The sequence below is a fragment of the Candida albicans genome, chromosome 3 (genome assembly GCF_000182965.3).
Source record: "Candida albicans SC5314 chromosome 3, complete sequence".
Taxonomy (NCBI): domain Eukaryota; kingdom Fungi; phylum Ascomycota; class Pichiomycetes; order Serinales; family Debaryomycetaceae; genus Candida; species Candida albicans.
The window spans coordinates 899,196-912,992 of record NC_032091.1 but is presented as its reverse complement, the minus strand read 5'-3'; the positions used below and the strand labels follow the sequence as shown (position 1 = coordinate 912,992).

General features: G+C 34.9%; 8 protein-coding genes across 8 annotated transcripts; 4 read left to right on the top strand and 4 right to left on the bottom strand. All coding sequences in view use genetic code 12, as the record gives it.

The window, feature by feature from the left end:
• Positions 1-188: 188 nt before the first annotated feature.
• Positions 189-969, bottom strand: CUP5 (H(+)-transporting V0 sector ATPase subunit c; the record flags this gene model as incomplete). Its single annotated transcript, XM_019475317.1, has 2 exons — positions 189-657; positions 956-969. 2 exons carry the CDS (start codon positions 967-969, stop codon positions 189-191), a joined length of 483 nt encoding a protein of 160 aa, XP_019330862.1.
• Positions 970-1,457: 488 nt separating this feature from the next.
• On the top strand, positions 1,458-1,838 carry CAALFM_C304380CA (RNA binding protein; the record flags this gene model as incomplete). Its single annotated transcript, XM_718008.1, has 1 exon — positions 1,458-1,838. One exon carries the CDS (start codon positions 1,458-1,460, stop codon positions 1,836-1,838), a length of 381 nt encoding a protein of 126 aa, XP_723101.1.
• A 320-nt stretch (positions 1,839-2,158) lies between these two features.
• CAALFM_C304370CA (uncharacterized protein) lies at positions 2,159-5,521 on the top strand (the record flags this gene model as incomplete). Its single annotated transcript, XM_718007.1, has 1 exon — positions 2,159-5,521. One exon carries the CDS (start codon positions 2,159-2,161, stop codon positions 5,519-5,521), a length of 3,363 nt encoding a protein of 1,120 aa, XP_723100.1.
• A 47-nt stretch (positions 5,522-5,568) lies between these two features.
• CAALFM_C304360WA (uncharacterized protein) lies at positions 5,569-7,875 on the bottom strand (the record flags this gene model as incomplete). The annotated part of the gene is made up of 1 exon (XM_718003.2): positions 5,569-7,875. One exon carries the CDS (start codon positions 7,873-7,875, stop codon positions 5,569-5,571), a length of 2,307 nt encoding a protein of 768 aa, XP_723096.2.
• A 762-nt stretch (positions 7,876-8,637) lies between these two features.
• On the top strand, positions 8,638-9,531 carry CAALFM_C304350CA (uncharacterized protein; the record flags this gene model as incomplete). The annotated part of the gene is made up of 1 exon (XM_718002.2): positions 8,638-9,531. One exon carries the CDS (start codon positions 8,638-8,640, stop codon positions 9,529-9,531), a length of 894 nt encoding a protein of 297 aa, XP_723095.2.
• Positions 9,532-9,734: 203 nt separating this feature from the next.
• On the bottom strand, positions 9,735-11,213 carry ATF1 (Atf1p; the record flags this gene model as incomplete). The annotated part of the gene is made up of 1 exon (XM_718000.2): positions 9,735-11,213. The coding sequence occupies one exon, from the start codon at positions 11,211-11,213 to the stop codon at positions 9,735-9,737; it is 1,479 nt and encodes a 492-aa protein (XP_723093.2).
• An 803-nt stretch (positions 11,214-12,016) lies between these two features.
• CAALFM_C304330CA (uncharacterized protein) lies at positions 12,017-12,472 on the top strand (the record flags this gene model as incomplete). The annotated part of the gene is made up of 2 exons (XM_019475316.1): positions 12,017-12,029; positions 12,093-12,472. 2 exons carry the CDS (start codon positions 12,017-12,019, stop codon positions 12,470-12,472), a joined length of 393 nt encoding a protein of 130 aa, XP_019330861.1.
• Positions 12,473-12,621: 149 nt separating this feature from the next.
• Positions 12,622-13,482, bottom strand: VAM3 (SNAP receptor; the record flags this gene model as incomplete). The annotated part of the gene is made up of 1 exon (XM_717998.2): positions 12,622-13,482. The coding sequence occupies one exon, from the start codon at positions 13,480-13,482 to the stop codon at positions 12,622-12,624; it is 861 nt and encodes a 286-aa protein (XP_723091.2).
• Positions 13,483-13,797: the final 315 nt, after the last annotated feature.

Sequence of the window (13,797 nt, the reverse complement as noted above, 5' to 3'; positions counted from 1 at the left end):
ACATTTTTCCTGTTTTTTTTTTGTAAATCCAACAATATCAGAAAGTAGTATAAAAAAATAAAAATTGAAAATATGAAAGACTATAGTAAGTAGGGCCATATGACCATTGTTGATGGATATCAGCTCCCACTTTTCTTTTCTTTTTTTTTTAATTAAGGAAGTATTGAGCAACTCACTCCAACTTTTGTTTAACAAGTGACGTCTTGAGAAGCTCTTGAGTTTAACAACAAGGCCACAATTAAACCATATAATCCCAAAACTTCTGCGAAAATCAAAATCAAGATCATACCAACAAACAATCTTGGTTGTTGGGCAGTACCTCTGACACCGGCGTCACCAACAATACCAATGGCGAAACCAGCAGCTAAACCGGATAAACCAACAGATAAACCAGCACCCAATTGAATAAAACCAGTATATAAGGCTTGTTTTTGACTCAAAGAGTCTGAAACTAAGACTGACACAACCAAACCATAAATGGCAATAATACCGGCCATAACAACTGGAACAACGTTTTTTACCAATAAATCTGGTCTGGTGACAGATGTGGCACAGATACCTACACCGGACTTAGCAGTACCATATGAGGCACCAAAACATGTGAATACGATGGCTGCAGCACAACCGATGGAACCAAAGAATGGAGCATAAACTGGACTATATTAAAAAAAAAAAGAAGAGAATTCGTTAGTAAATTGAAATTATCATGAACGTGGACAAATAGAAATTGCAGCAAAATTGGATGTAGTATAATGAAGACATGTATGTTGTAGCACTTTTCATCAAATATATCGCTAAAAGTAATTTTGGTGGGCTTTTAGTTGCTCTTTGCTTTCTTCAGCCTTATCTTGTACAAGGTATTGATAGATATTTCAAGTCCCACTAATTTCTGTTCTTGTATTGGTTCCCTTCTGCAATTGAGTCCATCTGTAATCTAATCAAACAGCAAACATACCATAAATCAGACATATTTTAATTGATGTAATGTGTTTCTATTATTGAGGGATGTTTATGATATTGAAAAAGTTAAAAAAAAGTTGTTGATAATGAATGAAATTGGACAAAGTTTTTTTCTTTTTTTTTGTTGTTGTTCCCAAGTGGGCGTTCATTGTAATCGAATCTCAATTGTTACCTATTAATTTAATTTATTATACACGACTTTCAATATCAAGTACCAAGAAATGTCTCATCCAAAATAATGTCGTCTATTGAGTGTTTTTTTCTCTCCTCTCCCTTCAATTAGTGACTTTTTCTAACGTCTTGAACAAGAAAATTAATGCAAAGTCTCATCGCATTACGAGTCATGGAAAATTTTTATTTTTATTTATTCCTTTCCTCTTTCTCTTTTCTTTCTTTTACTACATAAGTATAAACTACTTGATACTGGCGAGCTTTAAAGATTAATTGCAAGGAGCCCTTACTTTTCCATTTAATAGTCTGAACTAAATTATTTACAAATGTCTGCCCCAAATCCAAAAGCTTTCCCATTGGCTGATTCTGCTTTGACTCAACAAATCTTAGATGTTGTGCAACAATCCCAAAACTTGAGACAATTAAAGAAAGGTGCTAATGAAGCCACCAAGACTTTGAACAGAGGTATTTCAGAATTCATTATCATGGCTGCTGATACCGAGCCAATTGAAATTTTGTTGCATTTGCCATTGTTATGTGAAGATAAAAACGTTCCATACGTTTTTGTTCCTTCTAAAGCTGCTTTAGGTAGAGCCTGTGGTGTTTCCAGACCAGTTATTGCTGCTTCTGTCACCTCAAATGATGCATCTTCAATCAAGAACCAAATTTACGGTATCAAAGACAAGATTGAAACTTTGTTGATCTAAGTAGTAAATGCAATTCAAACTATTATTTGTATATATAATGATATGATCAATTAAGTAGTATATGTATTATCTTTTTTTTCTTTGTTTGTATGAACTTTAATTTACGATTACTAGTGTTACTTTTACAAAGCTATGATGTATTGGAAAGATATTGTTGATTCTGCTCATCGTAACTAATTTTTTTTTTGCACTGTCTGGTGTGAGTTGTATTTTTCTCCTTCTCTATATTGCAAAACATACTCTTCTTTGATTCTACCATCCATATATATCTACCACTATCAAGATCCCTATATCTTGTTGATACACACTTTTTGGTTAAAATGGGGAAGGATTTGTTGACTGCAGAAGCGGTGACTAAACTATTAAGATCGAAGGACACCTCCATCACAGAGATTGTCAATACTGCAAATAGTCTTTTGAATAATACATTGGATATATATTTACCTGGAAAAGAAGTGTTTGTATTGAACTTACTATGTGACAGATTGAATGACAAATCAAATGGTAAATTTGGAAAGTGGAAGTTTAACAAGGATGTATGGAATTTGCTTCTTCTGGTTTGGTCGAAATTAAATCACCAGAAGGTAGACAGACAAAGGGTAATACAGAGATTGAAAATCATTGAGATTATAATTTTGGTTTTACAGCAGAACAATGACAATGAAGTCTTCTCGAGCTTGTTTGAGTTTCTTGGTATTATGTTTCAAGAGTCTTACATTATTGCAGATGAAAATTCTGCTACACAATTATTGAAATGCTTTGTTGAACACATGGATGTTCTCCAAGCTAGCGATTCAATTGTGAGTTGGACTGAACTAGTTCGAGATATATATACTCGTGCCTGCCTGAAAATCAGTTTAGAAGGATCAAAGAAGTTTTACAATAAGTTTTTTGAAGATTGTTGTTTCCCCTTGATCGAGTATTTAGCCATTTCTGAAGGTCTGTCTGTCTCACCAATATTAAAGGAGTTGTTAATTCAAGGGGTGTTCAATGCGGATTCCACAAAGTACTACCAATCAAGTTTAGAGCGGGAGCTCAAAAAGAAAGACATCAAAGAGGTATCAGTGATATATTTATACACCTTAACGGTGCAACTTTTCAGTGCCAAACATATGGAAATATGTGAAGGGGTATATTCTATCATGGCTTCAAAGTGTCCTGACTTGGCAGAAAAGCTATTGTCTATTTTGGCAAGCTGCAGGAAAACAATTTCTAAACCATTTATAGAGCTGATTTACAAAGTAGAGGTTGCTGATAAGCCTTTTAAACAATTAAACTGGGACATGGTTAAACATATATTTGCAATTGATAGTGAGTTGGCAATTAGCAAATCAGGGTTTTTGTTCAAGACTTACAAGTCTGAATTTCAGTTGGATGACAAAGTTGTACCTGTTGCTGAAGTGATTGTTGATGGTTTTGCAAGAAACCGCGAATTGCTGGATTTTTTTACAAAAGTGTGGCCCAAAGCCATAAAGAGAGACGAGATATGGGAATCAGATGAGTTCATACATACTGTATCACAGCATGTTAAGACTTTTTCAGGGAAACAGTTAATTGATGTCATCGAAAGCTCGTTTTATGCGGATAAGGGGAGTCAACGTGCGATTTTTACAGCAATTACAAAGGGACTAACCAGTTCATCTGCAAACCTAATTGATGCCGTCAAACAGACATTATTAGACCGCAGCAACTATTTCAATGCCACAGAGAATTTTTGGTGTATTCGTTATTACTTGCTCTGTTTATATGGCACGGATTTTACTATTGCTGAACAGAATATGAAACAGAATATTGATTTGTACTATCATTTTTCTATTTTCAGATTATTGGAGTTACAGGTTATCAAGGAGTATTCAAAGTCTGATCAAAAGTATTTTATTGCTTGCATTGAAGGGGAGAAGGAAATGATATCTCCGATTTTCAAAAGATGGTTGGTCATTTTCAACAAATTTTTTGATAGTGACTTGTTGATTAAGTTAATTCTGCTTGGATATCCAGACATTGAATTTGACGATGTATTTTTCGAACAACCAAAGCTAACAACTTCATTGATTAGATTCATTACTGAGAATTTACCAGCAAGAATGGATCTTATCGCTTCTATACCTATTGTTTGCTTTAATAAAGCATTCAAAAAGGAGTTACTTAATGGTTTGTTTGTCTTATTTGTAAGCAATCCCACTAAGGAAACACTCGAAAACATTCAGTATTTGCTTGGCCAGCCTACTTACCTGTCTATTTTGGAGACAAATTTTGATAACATGTTAAAATTGTTGACTGTTAGTACTGAGGAATCAAAATTGATAGCTTATAATGTCATTGAAATTGTATGGAAAAATAATGTCCGGCAGATTAAAAATGAAGAGAATCAAAAGTATGTCAACGATGCTATCTCGAAATTGAGTAGTTATTTGGACTCCATGTCACAACAAATAATTCTGCCTGAACTAGAAGCAATTCTGATAATACTTACAAATACTAAGGAAGTTGGTTTATTCGAAAATACGGAAAAGGGGTTGAATAAGTTAAATGAAAAGTTTACAAACTATTGTATTAACACTTTAAACAACTGCAACACCCAAAATTTTATTACTGTAAGGTGGCTATTACAGGCACTTGTAATGTTGCCACCTAAATCATTGTCTTTTGAAAATGTCATTTCCTGTACAAAAAGATTAGATCCAAATATTTTGAAAGACAACTCTATTCAATCCACATTGTTTCAATTGATTTGCAAGACAATAGACTTTAACTACAAGAGTTTGGTCTATGTTTTGAGTTTGTTTGTCTCTTTGCTGTCTGGGAGAAATACGGAGTTGTATACAGTGTTAAAGTCGTTATTTCAAAAATTTTCTAAACATTCGCAGTTATATTTTGAAGTCTTTGATTTTTTTACCCGTTCAATTGATGCTGTCCCAGTTGAATTCAATTTAAGTTTTGCACAGATTGCTTCCATATTTTTGAGCACAGTTCCAAAAGACGCAGATGCCAATCGCTACAACAGCAAATGTTTTACTTTTTATGTTAACGCTTTACAATCTGGAAACGAATGTGTGGCCATGCAGATTTTGACTAGCTTAAAAGATTTGTTGACTAACCAGTCCTGGATTTTCAAACAAAATTTGCTAGAAATAACTTTAGTTATTGTTAAAACCGGATTGCAAAAACTAAACTCTTTTGCCAACCAAGAACAAATTTATATTTTATCAACCCAAATTGTTTCCCATATCTTGTTGTATCACAGGTTTAAGATTGCCACTAGACACCATCTTGTTTTGAACGTGATGTCAAGTTTATTGAAGTACCTAGCAGATGGAACTTCAAAGTTATCATCAAACACAGAAGCTGCATCTGCCTATGCTCGTTTATTGAGTAATCTATGTGAACCTTCGGAGAGAGTTGGAGATAAGATGTTTCACTTAACAACTTCGGCAAGTTATTTCAAAAAATTGTTAAGAAAACATTTGTCTGTTTTATTAAGCAATTATATCTATTTTAATTTGAAGTACACTTTTACTCGTACTGTGAATGATGCTATAATGCCAGGAATTTACAGTATGTTTACTGTTTTGTCACAAAATGAATTGAGAGTAGTTAATGATTCTTTGGACTACGGTGGGAAAGCATTCTATAAAACTTTGTATAATGATTACAAAGATCATGGGAAATGGAAAGATCAATAAACGAAAGTACATGTATGTTTTTTTTTTTGTCGTTGTCGTTGTTGTCTCTATAAATATCTATTTGCATCATTATGTAGTATTTTACCAATATTCTTTTTTGCTGATGTGCCAATTAGATTAATAAACTCCCATACTTTTTCATCAAAGGCGTCATGATTTGCTTGTTGGACATTGTCACGATTATGCTCATGAACGGTGTATTCATACCGCAACACATCTTTTCTTGTTATTATCCCAACTAAACAACCTTCTTTCTCCACAAGTAAGTATCGTGCACCCAACTTTGCAAAAATATCCAAAACATACTCCAATGATGTATTGAAATTTACTGTCAATGGGGATTTGTTGATGACAGCATCAAAATCTACTTTATCGACCCCTCCTGACTCAGCCTCGTTAAAATTGCATAATATGTCCTCATTCACATTTTCATGCGTTTTCAAAATACACTCCAAGTCGTGTCGTGAGACGTATCCTATTATTTTTGGATCTTTACTTGACTTTATAATTGGAAACCCTCTGTATCTCGTTTTCTGTAAAGTAGTTCGCAACTGTTTCAATGTTATGCTGTCATTTAAATCGGTCGAGAGTGATACAATAACAGTAGACATTGCGCTCTCAACAGTAGTGCCAAAGGTGAAAACTTCTTTAGAATCAATTAACGGTAAGCCATTGAATTTTATCATTTGATCTGCTATTCCACCTTTTCCCCACTTATCGTTGATACTTTTAGTAATTGCCACAACAATCATTGTTGGAATGATATAGCGTAGAGCACCAGTTAATTCAAACATAATTATGACAACAGTAACTGTCAAATCCGTAATGCCACATAACCCAGCTGCGGCTCCCAAAAAGGCATAAGTCCCCGGAATGATACACTTGCCATCTTTTGGACAGTTTCTAAACACAAAAGAGTCTTTATGGTTGGCATAAACTAAATCGACTATTATCCCCAAGGCTCGACCAAATGTTGCACCAGCTGCCATCGAAGGAACAAATATACCAGCAGGTACTTTGCATCCATATGTGACAATTGTCAATAGCATTCTTGCTAAAGTTGCAAACAACAACGAAACAATGATGCCAGTCTTTTTATTCAGAGAGTCGCATATTGGATGGTGAAAGTTTTTATCACATTCATGGAAGAGTATTTGCATTGTTTCGGTCATGTCCAAACGTAAGAACTGGTTGAAATATGAAAAGCTTGCTGTAAACAAAGTCAATATCAAAACTTCTCTGACTGCAAAATTGCCCAAATACTTTTTCCTGAATGCAACAACTCGTATGTTAAATTTAGAGACAATGATTCCGTATAACCCTCCAAATATACCAAGGATAATGTAAATGGGAATTTCAAAATAATGCCAGTTGGTGTCATAAGTCACTTCAAAAAGAACCATTTGCCCTGTTCTAAATGGATTGAGTGCTGCCAAGGTAGTCACTGCTATTAATGCACAAAAATACGATTTCCAGATAGTGTTTAATTGAAACACAGTAGAAATTTCTTCCACTGAAAATAATACTCCCCCCATGGGTGACCCAAATGCAACCGCAACGCCTGCTGCTGCTGTTGCTGTTAGAAATTCTCTTGCTCTCAGTGCACTCTTTCGGTATTTAGTAATCAATTTGGCTATAGAATTTCCCACACAAACAGCATAATGGACACTTGGCCCTTCTTTACCGACACTCAATCCAGATCCAATGGCCAATGGCAAGCCCAAACTTTTGATGAACAACGTTGGCCACCCTAAAAATCCATCCATTACAAATCCGGAAACAATGCATTTGATTTCAGAAATTCCCGAGCCAGCAGCAGATGGCGCATAAAATTTAACCAATTTGGCTGCCAGGTACGCAAATAGTAAAGAAATCAAAACATAAAGAATATAGTTTATAAACTCAATTGAGGTCCATTTCACCCAATTGTCGCAGTGGTCACTCTCTTCACCCCAGCAACAAAAGGACTCGTTAAGATAAAAATTTCTCTTGCAATGACCAGTTCTGATATTTGATAAAAATGAAGTAATGATATTTAATGATCCTGCTATCAATCCTATAGAGCAGCCCATAATCCCCAACACAACCCAGTTTTGCGCCTGTGATATTATTTTGTCTTTCATGTTATTCCCACGAGATGTTATGTGTCTAGCCTTGAGCACTCTCTTCTTTTGTGCATCTAATTCATCTTCCACCCAATCGATTGTTCGGAAATCATTGAAGCGTTGAACTTCTCTTATATTGTCTTGATTTATCCATGAGCCTGTAGACCTACTCCTAACTAGATCCAGAAAAAGCGTGAGGTCAGACTCTTCTTCAACTAATGATTGTTCAACTGGTTGGTATGTTGTCATTTGTTGATTATTCAAAAGGATTGGTGAATTGCGAGCGTAGAAAAATGGCCGAAAAATCAAAAAATAGATCAGCAAAAGAAAAAAAGAACCTTGAAATGGAGTTGCTCCAAGATTCTGTAACTACACCATTTGTAAAACACTTTACATATGCTTGATATTTATCAGATTATATTAGAATCATGGTCATTAAAGTGCAATTGGGCTAAGATACGAAAGGTTTGGGCAAGCTGTGCATTGACGAATAGCCCTGCCAGATGGTCCTAACCTATACATTGGATCTTTTCAAGATATTACTAAACCAGTCAAGCAGGCACATTATCTAGATCAAATTTTTCTTCCGAACATGTCTATCAATAACATAGGGCCTGTCGTGTAGAAACTTTTATAATCCGCTACCAGGAAGAAATTAGGGGATAATTCCATCAATGTCTTCACAATCCTTGCACGTGACTAGACCATTTGAAAACAGCCAAACTGTATTACGTCAGCGGAAATCTAATGTGATGTTTTTTTTTCCGTTCATCTTTATATTGGTTTCCTAGTTCAGACAATTCATCTCTTTAACATAGATTACACTTGTCCCCACTTGAAAGGGAATCACGAACAATATAACATGTGATAAAATAAGATCTAAGGTTATAAAAATAGAGTATTATGTAGCCAAATTAGAACAAATAAAGTTACAAACCACTAATTATAGAAAAGCATATTTTTTTTTCTTCAGTTTCTTCTTCAAATAATAATAATAATATATTTGCAACAATGTCTCAACAGAAATATGCATTGATTACTGGTGCTTCGTCGGGTATTGGATATGCTTTGGCCAAAGAATTTTCTTTACGTGGATACAAAGTTATTGGATGTTCCCCTAAACTGGTTTTGCATTTGCAAAAGCCATTAGAGGACGAGTATGGTTTGATTTCCATTGCTTGTGACATCACTAATTTGGAAGATATTAAAAGAGTCAAAGAGCTTGTTGTGAAAGAAACAGGTGGGTATTTAGACGTATTGTACAATAATGCCGGTATCGCTATTGGTCAACCTGCTATTGAGATCCCTGAAGATAAGTTGAATTGGATATTCCAAGTTAATGTCATTGGACATATCAACATGACAAAGCATTTTGCGCCTTTGGTTATCAAGTCTAAAGGGTCCATTATTTTCACAAGTTCAGTTGCTGCAAGGGTTCCTTTGTCGTGGATTTCTGCTTACAGCGCAACCAAAGCAGCAATTGATGCGTATGCCAAGACATTGCATGGTGAAATGGAGCCATTTGGAGTTAAAGTTCATAGTGTGATTACCGGAGGTGTACAAACACAAATTGGAGGCGAAGACAATAATATCGAAGAAATGAAAAATCAATTTGCCGATTCGCCATACAATGTGGATGGAATAGTAGAAAGTGGTATTGCTTCTCAAAAAATGGCAGCGGATTTGGGTATCCCTCCACAGAAGTATGCGAAAAATATGGTTGGCCAAATAACTAAAAAGTCCAGCAAGTTTAACCTTTACGGAGGATCGAATTCCTATCTTTTGCATATTCTTGGTCTCTTTTATCCATTCTGGTTGGTTGAATGCATTATGCAATTTACTTTCAAACAATTAAAGCCCTTTGCTCTTATTAGAAAGAAATATGCTGGTAAAAAGAATAGATAAATTGTTTGGTATTAATTAGATACATGAATTCTATGATAATCGCTTCTTACACACTTATGGTCTTGTTATTTGCAGAGCTCTCAAACTTAAATACTAGAATAATAGTTACGCTATTATAATGTTACTAGCAAAATGTAGTACAAGAATATTAGTTTCTATTCCTGTATTATTAACTTAAAATGAACTCCTAATACTGCATCGATTTAAAATCTCGCATACCTGAGCATATTATCATGCAACTTGGTAACAAATTCGTCAAAGTTTTCCCAGTTTCCATCTTCAAAGGAATAATCGTAGTAACTTAAAACAAAATTCATGCCCCCAATGGGTGTGCTCACTACACTCAACATGAATTCTGAGGCGTACGGTGCCATATCTTGAGAAAACACCATATCACTAATCACCCATTTCTTGTCATTTTTAGTGGCATATTCTGGTAACTCAATAAACCCTAAGTTAGAAATTTTAACGGCGTCGGCCTTTGGCTTGTTGTATTGTGTGTCGAAGAAAGCCATATTCTTTTCGTCTAGCAAATCCCCTGTATCTTTCCAAAGCTTCATTTGATTGAGAGCACGTTTATTTTTAACAGCTTTTGACAAATCAAGATTTACTTTCTTTACCAAATCCCAAGAAAAAACTTTTATTGGTGGAAAATTCTGAACAAACCCCATATGAGCCAGGGTTCCAAATATTTTGTATTCGGAATCTGACAAAATCTTTTTGTAAGGAGGCTCTGCCAAATCAGGGGTATAGTGTCTTCTTAATGTCATTGCGGTTCTGTGTGTGGTGAACGAATTATCTCCAAAAATTGGCTGTAACGTCAACGCATGAACAACTTCGATATATGAGGTTATTCCTACTTTATGTTCTTTGCATTTAGATAGTATTATTTTCGTTTCTTGTTTGCTAAAGTTTATTAACTTGAAACTAATATCGTGTGTGTCAACGGTATCAAATCTTCCTTTCCATTTACTTGGGAAACCTTCTGGAATAATCTTGTCTTGGAAGTGTGGGTCACCAAAACTGTAGTCTAAATCAATGTCCTCTAGAAACGGGTCAATTGGTGGTGGTAAAGAATTCTTGATGTAGAGTTTATCTTTGCTAAAATTGAAAATTTCATCTTCTGCTTTGATATTTTCAAAAACAAGGGGTCCAAATTGGGTTTCAAATGCAGCGTCTTCTATAGATTCACATTCTGCCAAGTTTTTGAGCAAAACTTCATGAAAATAATTCGCAACTAAACCATCACCAATAGTATGTTCAAAAATCGCTGACAAATGAAAATCGCCAACTAATATCAACTTGAACAATACATTTTCTTCATACAATTTGAACTGTGTTTCATTGCAATATTTCATATAATTCTCATTAATCACTCCATTTGTTAGCCACTTTTCGTCTCCTTCAAAGAATAAAATGTCACTCAAATTTATGGTTTTCAAAGGCACATATGCAAAGGCATTAACTGTTTTGTCAAACTTAACGGTCGTCGCAAGAATTGGATATTCCAATATAGTTTTCCTTAATGCTTTGACCAAAACATACAACTTCTTTTTCAAACTTTGATTGTATGTTGCAGTAACGACAAAGTTTCTGTAGTTCCCACTAGCTGTCCGACATCTGAAAAAGTTTTCTGAAACACTCAAGGGCCTTGAATAAACGATAGAGTTGTCGAGTGTCATTGCTAAACCAGTAGGAAGAGCACAGGTTTTCAGTCAATGGAGCTTGCTAATGATAATGTGGATATAAATGGGGGGTGGAGCCTTTATATTACAAAACGGGAATGAAAAACCGCCTTTCATGAGTCATATTTATATCGGGGATTGTGTTCCCATTTGAACATTATAGTTATCGAAATCCGTTTTTTTTTTTGTGTACTTCGTGGCCCGGATATCGGGTCCCGAATAAATTTAGTGAGATGGGAAAGCTTATGCTTGATGTGAAGTTTTGTCTAGGTGCAAGTCATTTCGAGTTGCACTTCTTATATATAGTAAGGATATCATCACTTTGTCTTGACGTAATCCCCTTTAATGGGTTCGCTATAAATTAAAATGTATTTGCAAGTTGAAGAACGGAATATTAGTTTGAGCCACATGCGGGTTTTAATTGAGTTGTTTAACTTTGTACTACTAACACCATTACAAAAATACATTGAACCACTCTTGGTGTGTGTTTGAATTCGGTTTCACAGTCTTCACAACACCAATGTATGTAGATCACATTTTTTTTTTCAATATCACTGTTAGTACTTAGATGTGAAATACACGCAATGCTTTTTCAATTTCAGTCTTTTTCTAAGTAGTGCAACATTTCGGTGGCGTAGCAAAATTACGCTTACATAGAAGATCATTTTTTCTCCTCCCCATTTTTTTTTTTGATTTGTATATATAACTATACATAAGAAATCTGCTTTTATCGTTTACACGATCATAGCACACTTACACACATTCATACCACCCATAAGAGGAAACAATCAGTCCCGTTTATGACCCCATTCAGTATGTATCCTGCTAGCTCCAAAAAAAATCGATTTGAAGAGGGTACTAACTCTTCAAAATCAGTACCGTTATCAGTTAAAGTCGCTTTGGGATTAGGCACTCTCGTGGGTGCAACCATAGCTGTGATAAATAACAAAGAAGCTATATATGAGACTGCAGAGGCTTTTTTCACGAGAGGAGCTGAGTATTGTCGAGAAAAGATAGAAGAAGCAAAGATCGCAAACGAAACGAATTTTGCAGACCATTATCAAGACGAAGAATTCAAAGATGTAAGTACCGGTAAGTCAACAGGTTCAAATTTGAGAGATGAAAGTGACTACGAAGATGTCAGTACCCCTGAAACATCTGACTTTTCTGAAATAGATACAGATTTTCAAGACGATGATGATCTCAGTGATGAGAAAGAACAAGCTGATGATTTTGATACTGCTAGTTTAGATTAGAATAGGGCAGCAGGTTTCATTAATTTTAATATGGTTATTTTTGGATTTATAGGTTAACGGTTATTAGTGTATCTTTTTTTTTTATTTCGTATCAGTTTTATTGAATATAAGTAGTTTGGCTATAATACACACCAACGTTGTCTATTAATTTAGCTGACTACTATAAGAACAATCACTAGTAAAAATATACAAAGCGCAACAAGCAATATACATGACCATTTCCCTTTTTGCTTTTGATACTCATTTGCTTTATTCAACTCGTTAGATGCCTGTTGTGTATTTCCATGTAGTTGTAAAATATTGTCCTCGATAGTATTCACTTGCTCTCCTTGTTGATGTACCAACTGACTCAAATCTTTAAATATAGAATTTACCTCCATTATTCCTTCTGTTACTTGTTCTATTTCTCTGTTTCGTTCTTCGGTTAATAATATGTGGTATTGTAGTTCGGTTTGGTCAATGAGGTCTTGGTCAACTTGTGTTTGAACTTGCTCTTGTTCCTGCTGGCTTGTGGCCAACGTATCTTCAGATTTAGTTTGTTCCTCTGTCTCTTTACTTGGCCTAGTCAATAAAGGTGTGGTTCTCTTTTTCTCTTGATACACTTTTGTTGATTTATTGAATGCCTTTGATAACTCGCTATACTGGCGGCTTAACCTTTCTTCAATAACTATATGTCTATTGGATATACTAGCACTAGCTGTGATGCTGTTTTTCAGGTTGATAAGAGTGGATAAGTTGGCAATTAGGGCCAGGATAGCTCTATCCATCTCTTGGATTTTACCTGTCAATACATCTATAGTATTTCTCAACTCTTGAGTATCTCTTCTAGTACCTATCTGTTTACGTTGTGTTTCAAATTGTGAAATTAAGTTTCCAAATACCAGTAGCTGGCGAGAGGTTTTCCCAATAATTGTGTCCAATTCATCAGGTGAAGTGTAATTAGCATCATTTTCTTTGCCTTTCAATAATGGTTCCTTTTGGGCCTCTAAATCAATATTAGCAAATGACATTATATGATTAGTCAAAAATTTGTGCAGTGAATAGCTGTCAAGTAGTTGGTTAGGGAAACAACAAGCTTATACTGTGCTTATGTTTATTTTTTTTTTTTGGGCTTGTCAAAGCTCGTTTAATTTTTGTGGAACTGGTAGGGTTTCATTTTTTTTTTTGGGTAATTTTTGCAATCTGTGTCTGGGTACTGCAAGTTGAATTTTTAGGAAATTTATCAACAATTTCTAGATATACCCTTGACGGATCTAATTTGTACATACTTTTTTTAAATACAAGCTTACACCTTATAATGCTGGTGATTGATAAATGGAAATTCT